The sequence below is a fragment of the Oncorhynchus nerka genome, unplaced genomic scaffold, assembly GCF_034236695.1.
Source record: "Oncorhynchus nerka isolate Pitt River unplaced genomic scaffold, Oner_Uvic_2.0 unplaced_scaffold_761, whole genome shotgun sequence".
NCBI classification, from domain to species: Eukaryota; Metazoa; Chordata; class Actinopteri; order Salmoniformes; family Salmonidae; genus Oncorhynchus; species Oncorhynchus nerka.
The window spans coordinates 39,516-61,258 of NW_027040453.1; the positions used below are offsets into that span (position 1 = coordinate 39,516).

At 43.8% G+C, this 21,743-nt stretch overlaps 1 protein-coding gene across 1 annotated transcript in view; it reads left to right on the forward strand.

Annotated features, from left to right (window-relative positions):
* The window catches only part of LOC135571113 (NLR family CARD domain-containing protein 3-like), a 40,054-nt gene extending 35,805 nt beyond the window's left edge, over positions 1-4,249 (forward strand). The window contains exons 8-11 of the mRNA XM_065016918.1: positions 1,048-1,221; positions 1,524-1,697; positions 1,875-1,921; positions 2,303-4,249. Of these exons, the coding sequence (XP_064872990.1) occupies positions 1,048-1,221; positions 1,524-1,697; positions 1,875-1,921; positions 2,303-2,835 (928 nt within the window). The 3' untranslated portion in view covers positions 2,836-4,249. The remainder of the gene's footprint in view (positions 1-1,047; positions 1,222-1,523; positions 1,698-1,874; positions 1,922-2,302) is intronic.
* The last annotated feature ends 17,494 nt before the right edge of the window (positions 4,250-21,743 follow it).

Here is a 21,743-nt window from a genome sequence, read left to right on the forward strand (position 1 = left end):
TACTTGTTGGTTATTACTGCATTGTCGGAACTAGAAGCACAAGCATTTCGCTACCCATTAACATCTGCTAACCATGTGACCATTAACATCTGCTAACCATGTGTATGTGACAAATAACATTAGATTTTTTTTTTTAGGTTCACTCATTTCCAAACAGTGAAACTCTAAACGTTGAAACAGATATGTATTAAAATATCCTCAAATAAAAGGTGACATTATAAACTGTCACCTCATATGAAACATTTGATCTGAAATCCAAAATGCTGGAGTATAGAGACACATTTAAAATGTAAGCTTCACTGTCAAAATAGATATGGTGTGGACTGTTTACTCAATACAATCTAAATCTGATTCCTCACTGTCTAAATAGATATGGTGTGAACTGTATACTCAATACAATCTAAATCTGATACCTCACTGTCTAAATAGATATGGTGTGGACTGTATACTCAATACAATCTAAATCTGATACCTCACTGTCTAAATAGATATGGTGTGGACTGTATACTCAATACAATCTAAATCTGATACCTCACTGTCTAAATAGATATGGTGTGGACTGTATACTCAATACAATCTAAATCTGATTCCTCACTGTCTAAATAGATATGGTGTGGACTGTTTCAAAAATCTAAATCTGATTCCTCACTGTCTAAATAGATATGGTGTGGACTGTATACTCAATACAATCTAAATCTGATACCTCACTGTCTAAATAGATATGGTGTGGACTGTATACTCAATACAATCTAAATCTGATACCTCACTGTCTAAATAGATATGGTGTGGACTGTATACTCACTGTCTGTCTTTTGACTGATACTGCTTTTTAAACTGGCCTGGTCAGTCTACTCAAAAATGTGTACTATACATTATACTATACAGGAAATATTATGATCATTTATAATAATGAAACATTAATTTATGAATAGATATGGAAGGTTTCAGGACACTGATATATATGAATATGTTAAAAAAAAAATACTGCCACTATTTTCACCACCAAAGAATATCAGTGTGATTTTAAAATGATTTGACTCTTTGCAGGCTGTCAGGCTGTCTAGTCACAGAGGAAGGCTGTGCTTCTCTGGTCTCAGCTCTGAGGTCAAACCCCTCACACCTGAGAGAGCTGGATCTGAGTAACAACGACCTGAGTGATTCCGGAGTGGAGCTGCTCTCTGCTGGACTGGGGAATCCCCACTGTAAACTGGAGACTCTGAGGTCAGTATTATCAGATATGAAAGCACTTTATGTATGTAGTTCTCCCATTTGAAGAAGTCTTAATTATTTGGACAAATTAACTGATATTGTATAAAAGTATTCATAAATGTAGTATTTGGTCCCATATTCCATGTCTGCAGTGATTACATCAAGCTTGTGATTCTACAAACTTGTTGAAAGCATTTGCAGGTTGTTTTAGATGATGTTTTTCCTGGTAGAAACTGAACAATTTAAATATACTGCCACTATTTTCACCACCAAAGAATATCAGTGTGATTTTAATATGATTTGACTCTTTGCAGGCTGTCAGGCTGTCTAGTCACAGAGGAAGGCTGTGCTTCTCTGGTCTCAGCTCTGAGGTCAAACCCCTCACACCTGAGAGAGCTGGACCTGAGCTATAATCACCCAGGAGACTCAGGAGTCAGACTGCTCTCTACTGGACTGGAGGATCCACACTGCAGACTGGAGAAACTCAAGTATGTAGAGGGTTTATGTCAATGTTCATATCAGACATGTTTGACTTATCAGGATAGTTAAGACAAACATTCTGACCACCACTTGGACAAAGTTATATGCTGACTGTTTGTGTGTGTGTGTGTGTGTGTGTGTGTGTGTCACTCAATGACTGTCTGTTCTTCTGCTTACCGCTACAGTGTGGAACATGGTGGAGAGAACAGAATGAAACCTGGACTTAGAAAATGTGAGTGTTGACTGCTGTGAAGAGTATGACTAAGAATAAGTCTTAAATCAAGTTAAGTCAAAGTCAAAGACCACCATCATTACTGACTTAGTCATATATATATGTGTGTGTGTGTGTGTGTGTGTGTGTGTGTGTGTGTGTGTGTGTGTGTGTGTGTGTGTGTGTGTGTGTGTGTGTGTGTGTGTGTGTAATTAAAGGGAATAAGTGTGTTTTATATTACCATACAGTATAACATATGATCATTCAACAAGTCTCAAGTTACCTTAACTTCTCCTTTTGATACCTAGAAACATCTACATTAAATTAATTAGTGAAAAGTGAGTTAACATTCTAATGTGAATGATGATGATTTCTAATATTGTGTCTGGTTTCATCCATCAGATGTCTGTGATCTCACACTGGACCTAAACACAGTAAACAGACTCCTCTCTCTGTCTGAGGTGAACAGAAAGGTGACATGTAGGACAGAAGAGCAGCCGTATCCTGATCACCCAGAGAGATTTGAGGACTGTGGACAGGTGCTGTGTAGAGAGGGTCTGACTGGGCGCTGTTACTGGGAGGTAGAGAGGAGTGGAGAGGCTGTTATAGGAGTGACATATAAAGGAATCAACAGAAGAGGAAGGGGTAGGGACTGTTGGCTTGGATACAATGACAAGTCCTGGAGTCTGTTCTGCTCTGACAACAGTTACTCTGCCTGTCACAATAATATTACCACTACCATAGACGTCCCCTCCTCCAGCTCCCACAGAGTAGGAGTGTATCTGGACTGGCCAGCCGGCACTCTGTCCTTCTATAGAGCCTCCTCTGACACACTGACCCACCTGATCACATTCACCTCCACATTCACTGAGCCCCTCTATCCAGGGTTTAGGGTTTGGTGGGATGAAGGCGACTCAGTGTCCCTCTGTCAGTGATACACACAAACACACACACAAACTGGACAATCACACACACACACACACACACACTCTGGACAAACACACACACAAGGCTGGACACACACTTGACACACACACACTCACACTGGACACACACACACACCTGCTGGACACACACACATTGGACACACACACACACACACACAAACACACTGGACGCACACACACACACTCACACTGGACACACACACACACTCATACTGGACACACACACACACACAAACTGGACACACACACACATACACCTGCTGGACACACACACTGGTTACACACACACACACACTGGACACACACACGCACACACACTGGACTCAGACACACACTGGACACACACACAAACACACACTGGACTCACACACACACACTGGACACACACACACACACACACACACATACACCTGCTGGACACACACACTAGTTACACACACACTGGACTCACAGACACACACTCACACTGGACACACACACACGCACAAACTGGACACACACAGAAACATACACCTGCTGGGCACACACACTGGTTACACACACACACAGTGGACTCACAGACACACACTGGACACACACACAAACACACACTGGACTCACACACACACACACTGGACACACACATACACCTGCTGGACACACACACTGGTTACACACACACACACTGGACTCACAGACACACACTCACACTGGACACACACACACACACACACTGGACACACACATACACCTGCTGGACACACACACTGGACACACACAAACACAGTGGACACACACACACTGGACAAACACACATTAGACAAATACACACACACACTGGACACACACACACACACATAAACACACTGGACTCACAGACACACACACACACACACACACACACACACACACACACACACACAGGACAAATACACACACACACTAGACAAACACACACACAAACACAGTGGACACACACACACACACTGGACACACACACTGGACACACAGACACACACTGGACACACACATACACACTGGACACACAGACACACACTGGACACACACATACACACTGGACACACACATACACACAGACACACACTGGACACAAACACACACACACACACACACGCACTGGACTCACAGACACACGCTGGACACACACACACACACACAACCACACTAGATACACACTGGACACACACACTCTGGACACACACACACACACATGCGCGTCTTTCTATAGTTGTGAGGACCTCTTACAATGACACTGTTAAAATACCAATGTAATCATGTGTTGTCTTTTATATTGAAAAACAAATTATATAATTATATATGGACATACGCTCCATAGTTGTACAAGTATACAAGGATATATTGTACTTTTCATAATAAAACATACTTGAAACAAGAAAAGCTTGTTAATTGTGAAAACAGTTTGTTTATTGATTTTACGTTTCCTCTGTCAGGTTGATGTTAACCTGCGACTGGTTGAAACAATTAAATATGTGGAATAGAATTAAAGAAATTGTACAATTAGTACAACAGAGTGTTGTAATGCAGGGTCACTATAGCAACAGAGTTCTCTCTCCCTCTGCTCTCTCTTTGCTCTCTGCTCTCTCTCTCTGCTCTTTCACTCTTTGCTCTCTCACTCTTTCTTTGCTTTCTCAGCCTGCTCTCTGCTCCCTCTCTCTCTCACACACTCTGCTCTCTCTCTGCTCTCTCTCCCACACACTCTGCTCGCTCTCTGCTCTCTCTCCCACACTCTCTGCGCTCTCTCTCCCACACTCTCTGCTCTCTCTCCCACACTCTCTGCTCTCTCTCTCCCACACACTCTGCTCTCTCTCTGCTCTCACACACTCTGCTCTCTCTCTCTCCCACACACTCTGCTCTCTCTCTGCTCTCACACACTCTGCTCTCTCTCTCTCCCACACACTCTGCTCTCTCTCTCTCCCACACACTCTGCTCTCTCTCTGCTCTCTCTCTCTCCCACACACTCTGCTCTCTCTCTGCTCTCTCTCCCACACTCTCTGCTCTCTCTCCACACACTCTGCTCTCTCTCTGCTCTCTCTCCCACACTCTCTGCTCTCTCTCTCCCACACTCTCTGCTCTCTCTCCCACACTCTCTGCTCTCTCTCTCCCACACACTCTGCTCTCTCTCTCTCTCCCACACACTCTGCTCTCTCTCTCTCCCACACACTCTGCTCTCTCTCTGCTCTCTCTCTCCCACACACTCTGCTCTCTCTCTGCTCTCTCTCCCACACTCTCTGCTCTCTCTCTCCCACACACTCTGCTCTCTCTCTGCTCTCACACACTCTGCTCTCTCTCTCTCCCACACTCTCTGCTGTCTCTCTCTGCTCTCTCTCTCCCACACTCTTCTCTCTCTCTGCTCTCTCTCTCTCGCACACTTTCTGCTCTCTCTCCCACACTCTGCTCTCTCTCTCTCCCACACTCTCTGCTGTCTCTCTCTGCTCTCTCTCTCTCCCACACTCTGCTCTCTCTCTCTCCCACACTTTCTGCTCTCTCTCTCTCCCACACTTTCTGCTCTCTCTCTCTCCCACACTTTCTGCTCTCTCTCTCTCCCACACTTTCTGCTCTCTCTCCCACACTTTCTGCTCTCTCTCCCACACTTTCTGCTCTCTCTCTCTCCCACACTTTCTGCTCTCTCTCCCACACTTTCTGCTCTCTCTCCCACACTTTCTGCTCTCTCTCCCACACTTTCTGCTCTCTCTCCCACACTTTCTGCTCTCTCTCCCACATTTTCTGCTCTCTCTCCCACATTTTCTGCTCTCTCTCCCACATTTTCTGCTCTCTCTCCCACACTTTCTGCTCTCTCTATCTCTCACTTTATCTATCTTAACAGTGGTGCAGTTTGGACAATCACCACTTGATGGCAGTGTTCAACCAGAAGTGATGAAAACAACATCACTGCAGAGAGAGAGAGAGAGTCTAATATACTGATATACAGTAACATTCAGAAAGTATTCAGACCCCTTGACTTTTTACACATTTTGTCACGTTAAATCAAATCAAATCATATCAAATTTTATTTGTCACATACACATGGTTAGCAGATGTTAATGCGAGTGTAGCGAAATGCTTGTGCTTCTAGTTCCGACAATGCAGTGATAACCAACAAGTAATCTAACTAACAATTCCAAAACTACTGTCTTATACACAGTGTAAGGGGATAAAGAATATGTACATAAGGATATATGAATGAGTGATGGTACAGAGCAGCATACAGTAGATGGTATCGAGTACAGTATATACATATGAGATGAGTATGTAGACAAAGTAAACAAAGTGGCATAGTTAAAGTGGCTAGTGATACATGTATTACATAAGGATGCAGTCGATGATGTAGAGTACAGTATATACGTATGCATATGAGATGAATAATGTAGGGTAAGTAACATTATATAAGGTAGCATTGTTTAAAGTGGCTAGTGATATATTTACATCATTTCCCATCAATTCCCATTATTAAAGTGGCTCGAGTTGGGTCAGTGTCAATGACAGTGTGTTGGCAGCAGCCACTCAATGTTAGTGGTGGCTGTTTAACAGTCTGATGGCCTTGAGATAGAAGCTGCTTTTCAGTCTCTCGGTCCCAGCTTTGATGCACCTGTACTGACCTCGCCTTCTGGATGATAGCGGGGTGAACAGGCAGTGGTTCGGGTGGTTGATGTCCTTGATGATCTTTATGGCCTTCCTGTGACATCGGGTGGTGTAGGTGTCCTGGAGGGCAGGTAGTTTTCCCCCGGTGATGCGTTGTGCAGACCTCACTACCCTCTGGAGAGTCTTGCGGTTGTGGGCGGAGCAGTTGCCGTACCAGGCGGTGATACAGCCCGCCAGGATGCTCTCGATTGTGCATCTGTAGAAGTTTGTGAGTGCTTTTGGTGACAAGCCGAATTTCTTCAGCCTCCTGAGGTTGAAGAGGCGCTGCTGCGCCTTCTTCACGACGCTGTCAGTGTGAGTGGACCAATTCAGTTTGTCTGTGATGTGTATGCCGAGGAAATTAAAACTTGCTACCCTCTCCACTACTGTTCCATCGATGTGGATAGGGGGATGTTCCCTCTGCTGTTTCCTGAAGTCCACAATCATCTCCTTAGTTTTGTTGACGTTGAGTGTGAGGTTATTTTCCTGACACCACACTCCGAGGGCCCTCACCTCCTCCCTGTAGGCCGTCTCGTCGTTGTTGGTAATCAAGCCTACCACTGTTGTGTCGTCCGCAAACTTGATGATTGAGTTGGAGCGTGCGTGGCCACGCAGTCGTGGGTGAACAGGGAGTACAGGAGAGGGCTCAGAACGCACCCTTGTGGGGCCCCGTGTTGAGGATCAGCGGGGAGGAGATGTTGTTGCCTACCCTCACCACCTGGGGCGGCCCGTCAGGAAGTCCAGTACCCAGTTGCACAGGGGCGGGGGTCGAGACCCAGGGTCTCGAGCTTGATGACGAGCTTGGAGGGTACTATGGTGTTGAATGCCGAGCTGTAGTCGATGAACAGCATTCTCACATAGGTATTCCTCTTGTCCAGGTGGGTTAGGGCAGTGTGCAGTGTGGTTGAGATTGCATCGTCTGTGGACCTATTTGGGCGGTAAGCAAATTGGAGTAGGTCTAGGGTGTCAGGTAGGGTGGAGGTGATATGGTCCTTGACTAGTCTCTCAAAGCACTTCATGATGACGGAAGTGAGTGCTACGGGGCGGTAGTCATTTAGCTCAGTTACCTTAGCTTTCTTGGGAACAGGAACAATTACATTTACATTTAAGTAATTTAGCAGACGCTCTTATCCAGAGCGACTTACAAACAATGGTGGCCCTCTTGAAGCATGTGGGAACAGCAGACTGGTATAGGGATTGATTGAATATGTCCGTAAACACACCGGCCAGCTGGTCTGCGCATGCTCTGAGGGGCGCGGCTGGGAATGCCGTCTGGGCCTGCAGCCTTGCGAGGGTTAACACGTTTAAATGTCTTACTCACCTCGGCTGCAGTGAAGGAGAGACCGCATGTTTTCGTTGCAGGCCGTGTCAGTGGCACTGTATTGTCCTCAAAGCGGGCAAAAGTTATTTAGTCTGCCTGGGAGCAAGACATCCTGGTCCGTGACTGGGCTGGGTTTCTTCTTGTAGTCCGTGATTGACTGTAGACCCTGCCACATGCCTCTTGTGTCTGAGCCGTTGAATTGAGATTCTACTTTGTCTCTGTACTGACGCTTAGCTTGTTTAATAGCCTTGCGGAGGGAATAGCTGCACTGTTTGTATTTGGTCATGTTGCCAGACACCTTGCCCTGATTAAAAGCAGTGGTTCGCGCTTTCAAGTTTCACGCGAATGCTGCCATCAATCCACGGTTTCTGGTTAGGGAATGTTTTTATCGTTGCTATGGGAACGACATCTTCAACGCACGTTCTAATGAACTCGCACACCGAATCAGCGTATTCGTCAATATTTTTATCTGACGCAATACGAACCATGTCCCAGTCCACGTGATGGAAGCAGTCTTGGAGTGTGGAGTCAGCTTGGTCTGACCAGCGTTGGACAGACCTCAGCGTGGGAGCCTCTTGCTTAAGTTTCTGCTTGTAGGCAGGGATCAACAAAATGGAGTCGTGGTCAGCTTTTCCGAAAGGGGGGCGGGGCAGGGCCTTATATGCGTCGCGGAAGTTAGAGTAACAATGATCCAAGGTTTTACCACCCCTGGTTGCGCAATCGATATGCTGATCAAATTTAGGGAGTCTTGTTTTCAGATTAGCTTTGTTAAAATCCCCAGCTACAATGAATGCAGCCTCCGGATAAATGGTTTCCAGTTTGCAAAGAGTTAAATAAAGTTCGTTCAGAGCCATCGATGTGTCTGCTTGGGGGGGGATATATACGGCTGTGATTATAATCGAAGAGAATTCTCTTGGAAGATAATGCGGTCTACATTTGATTGTGAGGAATTCTAAATCAGGTGAACAGAAGGATTTGAGTTCCTGTATGTTTCCTTCATCACACCATGTCTCGTTAGTCATGAGGCATACGCCCCCGCCACTCTTCTTACCAGAAAGATGTTTGTTTCTGTCGGCGCGATGCGTGGAGAAACCCGTTGGCTGCACCGCATCGGATAGCGTCTTCCCAGTAAGCCATGTTTCCGTGAAGCAGAGAACGTTGCAGTCTCTGATGTCCCTCTGGAATGCTACCCTTGCTCGGATTTCATCAAACTTGTTGTCAAGAGAATGGACATTGGCAAGAAGAATGCTGGGGAGTGGTGCGCGATGTGCCCTTGTCCGGAGTCTGACCAGAAGACCGCTACGTTTCCCTCTTTTTCGGAGTCGTTTTCTTGGGTCGCTGCATGCGATCCATTCCGTTGTCCTGTTTGTAAGGCAGAACACAGGATCCGCGTCAGGAGGGAAAAACATATTCTTGGTCGTACTGATGGTGAGTTGACGCTGATCTTATATTCAGTAGTTCTTCTCGACTGTATGTAATGAAACCTAAGATGACCTGGGGTACTAATGTAAGAAATAACACGTAAAAAATTCTAAAATGGATTAAATGTGTTTTTCCCCTCATCATTTTTTATGTAAACATTTTTATTTAAAAAAAACTTAGATATCACAGAGGGAGAGGGAGAGTAGAGAGTCAGAACAGAGGGAAAGAGAGAGAGGGAGGGTAGAAAGTCAGATCAGATGGAAAGAGAGAGGGAGGGTAGAGAGTCAGAACAGAGGGAAAGAGAGAGAGGGAGGGGAGAGAGTCAGAACAGAGGGAAAGAGAGAGAGAGAGGGTAGAGAGTCAGAACAGAGGGAAAGAGAGAGAGAGAGAGGGAGGGTAGAGAGTCAGAACAGAGGGAAAAAGAGAGAGAGGGAGGGTAGAGAGTCAGAACAGATGGAAAGAGAGAGAGAGAGGGAGGGTAGAGAGTCAGAACAGAGGGAAAGAGAGAGAGAGAGGGTAGAGAGTCCGAACAGAGGGAAAGAGAGAGAGGGAGGGTAGAAAGTCAGAACAGAGGGAAAGAGAGAGAGAGAGAGAGGGAGGGTAGATAGTCAGAACAGAGGGAAAGAGAGAGAGGGAGGGGAGAGAGTCAGAACAGAGGGAAAGAGAGAGAGAGAGGGTAGAGAGTCAGAACAGAGGGAAAGAGAGAGAGAGAGGGAGGGTAGAGAGTCAGAACAGAGGGAAAGAGAGAGAGAGGGAGGGTAGAGAGTCAGAACAGATGGAAGAGAGAGAGAGAGGGAGGGTAGAGAGTCAGAACAGAGGGAAAAGAGAGAGAGGGTAGAGAGTCCGAACAGAGGGAAAGAGAGAGAGGGAGGGTAGAAAGTCAGAACAGAGGGAAAGAGAGAGAGAGAGAGAGGGAGGGTAGAGAGTCAGAACAGAGGGAAAAGAGAGAGAGAGGAGGGTAGAGAGTCAGAACAGATGGAAAAGAGAGAGAGAGAGAGAGGGAGGGTAGAGTGTCAGAACAGAGGGAAAGAGAGAGAGGGTAGAGAGTCAGAACAGAGGGAAAGAGAGAGAGAGGGAGGGTAGAGAGTCAGAACAGAGGGAAAAAGAGAGAGAGGGAGGGTAGAGAGTCAGAACAGATGGAAAGAGAGAGAGAGAGGGAGGGTAGAGAGTCAGAACAGAGGGAAAGAGAGAGAGAGAGGGTAGAGAGTCCGAACAGAGGGAAAGAGAGAGAGGGAGGGTAGAAAGTCAGATCAGATGGAAAGAGAGAGAGAGAGAGAGGGAGGGTAGAGAGTCAGAACAGATGGAAAGAGAGAGAGAGGGAGGGTAGAGAGTCAGAACAGAGGGAAAGAGAGAGAGGTAGAGGGAGGGTAGAGAGTCAGAACAGATGGAAAGAGAGAGAGGGAGGATAGAGTCAGAACAGATGGAAAGAGAGAGAGAGGGAGGGTAGAGAGTCAGAACAGAGGGAAAGACAGAGAGCAAACCCGTAGTCTCAAGCTCATTACCATAACGCAACGTTAACTATTCATGAAAATCGCAAATGAAATGAAAGAAATATATTCACTCACAAGCTTAGCCTTTTGTTAACAACACTGTCATCTCAGATTTTCAAAATATGCTTTTCAACCATAGCTACACAAGCATTTGTGTATAAGTATTGATAGCCTAGCATAGCATTAAGCCTAGCATTCAGCAGGCAACATTTTCACAAAAACAAGAAAAGCATTCAAATAAAATCATTTACCTTTGAAGAACTTCGGATGTTTTCAATGACGAGACTCTCAGTTAGATAGCAAATGTTCATTTTTTCCAAAAATATTATTTGTGTAGGAGAAATCGCTCCGTTTTGTTCATCACGTTTGGCTAAAAAAAAAAATCCGAAAATGCAGTCTCTACAACGCAAACCTTTTTCCAAATTAACTCCATAATATCGACAGAAACATGGCAAACGTTGTTTAGAATCAATCCTCAAGATGTTTTTCACATATCTATCGATGATAAATCATTCGTGGCAGTTGAGTTTCTACTCTGAAGAAAATGGAACGCACATGGAGCTGGAGATTACGCAATAATTTCGACGGAGGACACCGGGCGGACACCTGGTAAATGTAGTCTCTTTATGGTCAATCTTCCAATGATATGCCTACAAATACGTCACAATGATGCAGACACCTTTGGGAAACGATAGAAAGGGTGTAGAAAGTGTAGGCTCAATTCCTGGCGCATTCACAGCCATATAAGGAGACATATAAGGAGCCATATAAGGAGAACAAAGGGCATTCAAAATCTGGACCATTTCCTGTATGAAATTTCATCTTGGTTTCGCCTGTAGCATTAGTTCTGGGGCACTCACAGATAATATCTTTGCAGTTTTGGAAACGTCACAGTTTTTTCTTTCCAAAGCTGTCAATTACATGCATAGTTGAGCATCTTTTCGTGACAAAATATCTTGTTTAAAACGGGAACGTTTTTTAACCAAAAATTAAAAGAGCCTTATTCTATAATAATGGACAGAGCCCAGTCTTAAAGTCAAACATTCAATTTTATTCACGAGAGTACTGCTCCTTACACATTTTACCACAGGTTATAAACTGAAAATTAGTTTCAGTACCAACCCGTGCCATCTCTGTTCCAGTACAATGGCTGTATGGTTCTCACATCGTCTCCCCCTATTAAGGTAATATATGACCGAGCCAAGGCCAGCTTGTGTAGATAAGACTTCTAGCCAGTCTGGCTATAAGTTCATTAATTTCTACCATGGTACAGACAGTCATTGTTCTAATTCTTGATTATATTTGCACACATTATATTCAGTACTAAGACTAAAAAGAAAATTCATACATATACAGTAACATAATAGTATTCTGATTAGTCAGTCCTGATTGAAATGTGTCCATAATTAGTCATCATTGATAAAAAAAATTCCCTTAACACTGGGTGAAGCAAGTGAGGGGAAGGTCATCATCACTGATAACATTGTTCCTGTCATGATCTGTTTGTGATAGGTTCAGCATATACATTCAACAGCCTGGCTGGCAAATGGCCTGTCTCCCCCTCATAGTCCATATCTGACCCATCGCCATCACAATCACAGAGGACAGCAGCTTTCTCATTTTGAGGGATAACTGCAATGTTGCCTTGTCTGGGCCGTCACCTAGATCCAACACATCCAGAACTGGACTCAAAGTCAAACTAAAAGAAAGAACAGAGTAGAAGAACAAGAACTACTGTATGTGTATCAGTATGTGTAGAACTATGTATGTGTATCAGTATGTGTAGAACTATGTATGTGTATCAGTATGTGTAGAACTATGTATGTGTATCAGTATGTGTAGAACTATGTATGTGTATCAGTATGTGTTTACCTAGATGTACTGTGTTCTCGCAGGTCTCTATTGTTGCCGTCAACATGTTTACTCATTCTATGACCACACTGAACAAAGTCGGGTAATTTCAAATGCATATATCAATACTAGATACCTTAAAGATGATGTGAACCAAAGAGCTTTGTCCTTTCTGAATGTTAACATACTTTACTAACCTTTTGTTTGGGAGCTTTGATGCAGCCATCCTCTTCTCATGGTGCAACCAGGAAGTAAACAGCTCTGGTCATGTGACAATTAACACTGAACATGTGCCAAATTACAGTAAACATGAGACAATGTACATTGAACATGTGACACTGCACATATTTCATTGAGACCCTCTTTTATTTCAATATTTGCTGGAAATGCATTGATACATCATGCAGTAACATTTATAGAGCCTTATAACTGTGTGACGACCCTCCCACTCTTGTCTGCCGTATTCTGTCTTTGTTCTTGTTTCCTTATTAGGATGCCGGTGGGCGGAGTTGGGAGGGTCGTCAGCTACATGGGAAACACCTGGGCCAGGTGTCTCCCAGGATAAATAGACCTCTTCCACATTCATGGAGGAGACTCTCTCCATGCAGACACCCTTTGTAGATTGTGTTGTGGTTCTTGGTGGCCGTTTGTTTGTTTGTTTGCTTTGGCACCTTTCATCACCCTGCATTATCACATTCATGCATGCAAAACACTCACTTACACTACTGATTACTGATTACACACACCATTGTATATTATACTTAGTTGCTTTAGGTAATAAATACATATTTTGCTACTCATTATCTCCACGTTGTCTCCCTTTGTTACGGGCTTTGAGCCGGTTCGTGACAAGTGGGGGCTCATCCGGGATCTTTGAACTATTGGTTTGGGAGACCGTGGAGGTACGTGTTTGGTTTGCATATTGTGTTTGATAGGCCCAGTATTGGTTGCCTTTTGTTGTTTGGTTTGTGTGCTGTGTTGGAGAGACTATAATGGTTAGTTTCCAGGCCCTGCCTAGCCTGAACTCTTGTTCTACTTTCTGTTGGGACATCAGTCTGAGGTGAGTAATCTGCTGTGTACCTCGGTGGGAGATTTGGGTAGGGTAGTGGAACTTGCTACCCGGAGCTATAGCCTTTTTCCCCTGATAGGTTTAGCGACGTGTTTCATTTTTTGGAATATGTTGGGCATGGTTAATGTTTGTTATTTTTGTGTGGTGTCTGTGGACTGAGCAGTTGTCTCGGGGGCACATCCGTGGCTTGGTGGAATTTGCCAGCATGCTGGGGAGTTCTATTTCCTTGCCAGCGGGCTACAGTGCGTAAATTCCCACCGCAAATCTGCACGAAGACTAGGGTTGAGTTATTGTAGGTTTTGGGGAAGCTCCGTATCTCATCTCTCTTCTGTGGTACTCAGGGTGATTGTCAATTCTCGGGTTGTGGTCTGGTGTGCTCAGCAGAAGGGAAGAGCGAGAATTTTTTTTTGTTTTTTTGTGTGATTATGGCGTCTTATGTAGATAAGTTCATTCGCTCTCCATCAGAGGAATTGTTAGATTTAGGTACTAAAGAACAGCTGTTGAAGGTCGCGGAACACTACAAGGTTGAGATTAGTGATAAACGTCTAAAGAATTCTATTAGGTTGATATTGAAGGCCAATCTGTTGGAGAGTGGTATTCTTGAAGTTACCACTGGGCCAGCCTCTGCTGAGGATTTGTCGTCTCCCCATAACGTTAGAATGGACATTCCATCGGTTAGTCCTAGTAGCCTTCTTTTTGAACAGCAGAAAGAACTGCTTTTGTTACAGCTGGAGCATGATCGTGAGAAGAGAGAGCATGATCGGCAGCATGATCGTGAGAAGCTAGAGCATGATCGGCAGCATGATCATGAGAAGCTAGAGCATGATCGTGTAAAATATGAAAAGGAATTGGCATTTAAACAAGATATGGAGCGTGCTAAAATCAAATTGCAACAAGAACGTATAGAGTTGGTTAGGGAAGGAAAGATCTCAGGGGAGAGTTTGTTTTGGGAAGGTGACCCAGATTTACCTAGGGGTAGTTCCGCTTTTGGTCGTGCCCCAGAGACATTTGATATTGTTGGGAACTTACGGTTATTGCCTCGGTTTAATGAAAGGGACCCCGAGACATTCTTTTCGTTGTTTGAGCGGGTTGCTGACGCTAGGAGTTGGCCTGATTCTGACCGCACTTTAATGTTGCAGTGTGTGCTGACTGGTAAAGCGCAGGAAGCATATTCAGCTCTTAGTGTACACGATAGTGCCAGTTATGATAAAGTTAAAACAGCTGTGTTACAGATTTATGAATTGGTCCCTGAGGCTTACCGCCAACGATTTAGAACTTTAAAAGGGATGATAACCAAACTCATGTTGAGTTTTGCGACAGTTGTCTTTACAGTTTAATCGCTGGTGTTCCGCCTCTGCAGTTGTGACTTTCCAAGGCTGTGTGATCTGATTATGTTAGAGCAATTTAAGGACACAATTCCTGATCGTATTGCCACGTATATTAATGAACAGAAAGTAAAGAATGTTGCTGAAGCTGCAGTTTTGGCAGACGAGTATGTGTTGACTCACAAAAGTGTCTTTGCAGAACCCCGTATTCGGAAAGAGGGGGCGTTCGGATAGATTTGGGCTTCGCTCACCGAGATACTTTGGTTCTCGGGCAGAGTTCTATTCAACTAGGGTTGAACCTGACTCCCATGGTAAAGCTGACTTTGGGCAGGAGTGTCACTACTGTCAAGGTTCAGGGCATTGGAAAAACGAATGTCCACTTCTCAGGTCAAAGGGTGCTTACGCTAAATCTAAGCCTACTGCATTAGCTGCACCTGTTCCACATCAGTTCATTCATGACTCATTTCCTCAGGCCCAGGAGAATGTGAAAGTCCATATTGATCCAGACTATTTACCTTTCATTACAGAAGGTTTTGTGTCTATGTTAGGAAGTAAAGACCTAGTGCCAGTGAAGATCCAGAGACACAGGTGCCTCTGAATCATTTGTGTTGGAGTCTGTGTTACCCTTTTCTGCTGAGACTGATTCGGGGAATAGTGTTCTAATTAGGGGAATAGGTTTGAACACTCTGTCAGTTCCATTGCATAAACTGATGTTGGATTGTGGGCTGGTGAAGGGTGAAGTTGTTGTGGGTGTGCGTCCTTCGTTGCCTATTGAGGGTATCGATGTTATCCTTGGGAATAACTTGGCTGGTGAGCGTGTATGGCCTGTCGTGTTTCCATCTCTAGTGGTTTCCACTAAGCCGTCATTTATTGGGATTCCTGATGAGAGTGTACAGAGTTTCCCAGAGGTGTTCTCTGCGTGTGCAGTGACACGTTCTATGAGCCGTGGCGAACTGGTCACTGCGCCGACTAAGGATAATAATACAAAGTATGTCACTGTTTTCCCTGTTATCCCGTTATCTGTAACCCGCTCAGATCTAATCAATGCGCAACGGGATGACCCCACGTTGGAAGAGTTGCGTGATCAAATTGTGCCTATAGAACAGTTGGGAGATGTCGCCCATGGCTATTTTCTCCAAGAGGATGTCCTGATGAGAAAGTGGGTGTCTCATGATAGTGTTTTTCTGGGGGAGGCAATTAGTCAGGTTGTTGTACCAGTTAAGCTTCGTGAGTTGGTGTTGGAAACTTCTCACAGCGACGTTGCTGGACATATGGGGGTGAGGAAAACCTACAATCGCATATTAAGACATTTCTTTTGGCCTAGATTAAAGAGGGATGTTTCTGATTTTATCAAAACTTGTCACACCTGTCAATTAACTGGTAAGCCTAATCAAGCTATTAAACCAGTACCATTGTTTCCTATTCCTGTACTCAGCCAACCTTTTGAGTATCTGATTATTGACTGTGTGGGTCCTCTGCCTCGTTCTAAAAAGGGTAGCAGTTACCTGTTCACTGTGATGTGTCAGACCACTAGGTTTCCTGCTGCCTATCCTCTCCGATCTATCACGACTAAATCGGTGTTAAAAGCTTTGACTCAGTTTCTCTCATTGTTTGGAATCCCTAAGGTCATTCAGAGTGATCAAGGATCTAATTTTACCTCTAATCTGTTTGGTCAGGTTCTTCAACAGCTCCATATTAAACACAATTTGTCTAGCGCCTATCACGCGCAAAGTCAAGGAGCACTGGAACGTTTCCATCAAACACTAAAGTCTTTGTTGAGAGCTTATTGTACTGAGATGGATAAGGATTGGGAGGAGGGGTTGCCTTGGTTACTGTTAGCCGCTAGGAAGTTTCACAGGAGAGCACAGGTTTCAGTCCAAATGACCTTGTGTTTGGACATAGGGTGCGTGGACTTTTATCTGTTCTCCAGGATGACTGGAAGTCTCCCGAGCCTCCTCAGTCCCTGTTATCGTATGTGTGTGATTTCCGGCGACGGCTGTATGCCGCTGGTGAAATGGCTAAAGAGAAGTTATCATCTTCACAGGAGAGGATGAAGGGCATATTTGATCGCCGAACTGAGCCTCGTCACTTTAGTCCAGGTGACCAGGTTCTTGCTCTGCTGCCAATTGTTGGTTCTCCTTTTCAAGCCAAGTTTCAAGGTCCATATACAGTGGTGCGCCAGTGCACTGAGCAAAATTATCTAGTTGCCACTCCAGAACGGAGGAAAGCACACCAGCTGTGCCATGTAAATCTGTTAAAACCCTATTATGCACGTTCCTCTGAGACTGAACAGTGGGATTCTACAGAGGACGGTAAAACCTGTTATTTTGGCTGATACCGTTGTTTCCTTGGGTTCTTGTCGTGCTAGATCTGTGCATGAGGAGGAAGATGTTCCTGGTCCTGACGATTGTATATTGCAGGGTAGATTGAAAAATTCAGAAACACTGGATATTTTAGACAGTCTTCTCACTCACCTACCTGTTGATGGGCGGAAAGAGATAGTTGGTCTGATTCAGAGATTTCCAGGTTTGTTTTCTGATACACCTACACGTACAAACTTAATAGAACATGATATTGACATTGGAGGTGCTGACCCCATTCGTCAGCGCTTCTATAGAGTTTCTTCAGAGAAACTACGTTGTCTGGATGCTGAGGTCAAGTACATGCTGGAGAGTAAGATAGCAGAGCCTTCTTTCTCCAGTTGGGCTTCTCCCTGTATCTTGGTCAGTAAACCGGATGGAACAAACCGTTTTTGTACGGACTACCGTAAGGTAAACAGTGTCACAAAGCCAGATTCATTTCCTCTTCCTCGGATGGAGGACTGTGTTGATCAAGTCGGTGCAGCTAAGTTTGTGAGCAAATTTGACCTGTTAACCTGTTGCTCCTACCCTCTACTTTTTTGAACATTTTGTTAAAAATCGCGCAACATTTCAGCGCCCTGCTACTCATGCCAGTAATATAGTACGTTCATATGGTTAGAATGTGTGGATAGGAAACCCTCGGACGTTTTTAAAACTGGTTAAATCACGACTGTGGCTATTACATAACGTGCGTTACATCGGAAAGCGCAGGAAAACCTGATCACAGAAAATGGAAATAAATATCCTTGCGCCACTTCAAGCAATTGTTAACAGTGAGCCAAATTAGATAAGACCGAGCATTCAACTCCCACAGCATCCCCATGTTGTCTAGAGTCTTGTGAATTGAATCCTCTTTGATTCTTGGTTGAACCGAAAGAGGGGCACGACTTACCTCCGGTCTCCGCCCAGATCATTCCGGAAGAGCTCTCTCCTGAAATTTTTTCCAAGACGACAGCTAATGATATGTACATCGCCTACGGATGATTTTTATCGCTTATTAACGTTTACTAATACCTAAAGTAGCATTACAAACGTATTTCGAAGTGTTTTGTGAAAGTTTATCGTCTACTTTTTGAATTTTAAAAAATGACGTTACGTTGTGAAATCGCTGTTTTTTTTGTTTATCACACAGTCTACATATAACGATATCTTGGCTTTATATGGCCCGATTTAATCGAAATAAAGACCCAATAGTGTTTATGGGACATCTAGGAGTGCCAACAAAGAAGATGGTGAAAGGTAATGACTGTTTTCTATTTTATTGTGCGGTTTGTGTAACGCCGAAATGCTAATTATTTTGTTTACGTCCCCTGCTGTACTTTTCTGTTGTAGTGTATTGGTGCATGCTATCAGATAATAGCTTCTCATGCTGTCGCCGAAAAGCATTTTAAAAATCTGACTTGTTGCCTGGATTCACAACGAGTGTAGCTTTAATTTGATACCCTGCATGTGTATTTTAATGAACTTTTGAGTTTTAACTAATACTATTAGCATTTAGCGTAGCACATTTGCATTTCCAGAGCTCTAGTTGGGACGCAAGCGTCCCAACTAGAGGCAAGAGGTTAAAAGGCTATTGGCAGGTGCCACTGACGAGTAGGGCACGTGAAATCTATGAATCGTTGGAAGTGACTATGAATCATTATGAGTTGTAAAAATTAAGAAGGACCCTGATGTTCTTTTCGTTGGAGCTTGTAGCTGTTGGTCTTTTGTGCCATGTTCCTGAATGTTTACGAGACTGACCATTGTTTCGGGTTGTCATGTTCTATCTTTCCTGTCTGTTCCCTCCTGGTCTTGTGTTCTTCTTTCCTCTTAAAATATTGCTTCCTATGCACAAAGGTTGCTGAGGTCTGGGGAGGAGGAGGTTGGTTGGTGCAGGTGGTGTGAACACATAACCCCTCGTCAATTTGGGACGCAGAGGCCTGTGTCAATTTGGGACGCAGAGGCCTGTGTCAATTTGGGACGCAGAGGCCTGTGTCAATTTGGGACGCGGGAGGCCGGTATGTTGTTCCGGGGTCCTTGTTGGTCCCCGGTTTTATGGGGGGGAATGTGACGACCCTCCCACTCTTGTCTGCCGTATTCTGTCTTTGTTCTTGTTTCCTTATTAGGATGCCGGTGGGCGGAGTTGGGAGGGTCGTCAGCTACATGGGAAACACCTGGGCCAGGTGTCTCCCAGGATAAATAGACCTCTTCCACATTCATGGAGGAGACTCTCTCCATGCAGACACCCTTTGTAGATTGTGTTGTGGTTCTTGGTGGCCGTTTGTTTGTTTGCTTTGGCACCTTTCATCACCCTGCATTATCACATTCATGCATGCAAAACACTCACTTACACTACTGATTACTGATTACACACACCATTGTATATTATACTTAGTTGCTTTAGGTAATAAATACATATTTTGCTACTCCTTATCTCCACGTTGTCTCCCTTTGTTACGGGCTTTCGGTTCGTGACAACTGGAAATACATTGATACGTCATTCAGTAACATTTATAGAGCCTTATAACTGAAATACATTTACGTCATTCAGTAACATTTATAGAGCCTTATAACTGGAAATACATTGATATGTCATTCAGTAACATTTATAGAGCCTTATATCTGGAAATACATTGATACGTCATTCAGTAACATTTATAGAGCCTTATAACTGGAAATACATTGATACGTCATTCAGTAACATTTATAGAGCCTTATAACTGGAAATACATTGATACGTCATTCAGTAACATTTATAGAGCCTTATAACTGGAAATACATTGATACGTCATTCAGTAACATTTATAGAGCCTTATAACTGGAAATACATTGATACGTCATTCAGTAACATTTATAGAGCCTTATAACTGGAAATACATTGATACGTCATTCAGTAACATTTATAGCCTTATAAGAAATACCTCATATAACTGGAAATACATTGATATGTCATTCAGTAACATTTATAGAGCCTTATAACTGGAAATACATTGATACGCCATTCAGTAACATTTATAGAACCTTATAACTGAAAGCATTTTTTTTCTTCACTATTGTGACTGATGGGATTAAATAGGTTAATTTTAGGTCTTCTGAGATCTCTTTTGTTCGAGGCATGGTTCACATCAGGCAATGCTTCTTGTGAACAGTAAACTCTGACTGTGTGAGTTTTTTTATAGGGCAGCTCTAACCATCATCTCTAATCTCGTCTCATTGATTGGACTCCAGGTCAGTTGACTCCTGACTCCAATTAGCTTTTGGAGAAGTCATTAGCCTGGGGGTTCACATACTTTTTCCAACCTGCACTGTGAAGGTTTAAATGATGTATTCAATATAGACAAGAAAAATACAATAATTTGTGTGTTATTAGTTGAAGCAGACTGTGTTTGTCTATTGTTGTGTCTATGAAGATCAGATCACATTTGATGACCAATTTATGTACACATATCAACACATACATTTTATAGTTTTATCATTTAATCATTTTCGGGAGCAGTTTCATTTTGTTTTTGACGTTGTGTTTTCAAGTTAACACGTAACATTCAGCATTACACTGTTCATTCTACTCCTCACTGTCTATATAGAGTTAACACGTAACATTCAGCATTACACTGTTCATTCTGCTCCTCACTGTCTATATAGAGTTAACACGTAACATTCAGCATTACACTGTTCATTCTGCTCCTCACTGTCTATATAGAGTTAACACGTAACATTCAGCATTACACTGTTCATTCTGCTCCTCACTGTCTATATAGAGTTAACACGTAACATTCAGCATTACACTGTTCATTCTGCTCCTCACTGTCTATATAGAGTTAACACGTAACATTCAGCATTACACTGTTCATTCTGCTCCTCACTGTCTATATAGAGTTCACTGCAAGACTGTCTATATAGAGGACATCAGCATCTAGTGTCTCGTGTTGACGTGTGTTTCTGTGTTTACATGTTTATATTTATACTGGACAGAGAAGGAACCCTGGGGGCTTTTACAGAATGCTAATACACACACACACACACACACACACACACACACACACACACACACACACGCGTGGTACATTATATCAATGCTGGGACCTTTTACCATGAGCTGTTAAAGCCATCATCAGTCAGGGTTGTGATGTCACAGTAGTGATGATGTCACCACTAAGCGCCTCAGGTGTTGTGATGAGTCATCGGCCCTGGACGGGCTTTTACCCTCTTCTCTTTACTCCCCCTCTTTCCTCCTGTTACGGATACAGGTATCCTGTGTCTGTTTGTGTGTATCCTGTGTCTGTGTGTGTGTGTATCCTGTGTCTGTGTATGTGTATCCTGTGTCTGTGTGTGTGTATCCTGTGTTCTTTTCTCTCCTTCTCCCCTCACAGGTGAAAATCATCACTCCCCAATCAGTCAACAATCAATCATCAATCAGAAGACACACCTCCTCCTGTTTCC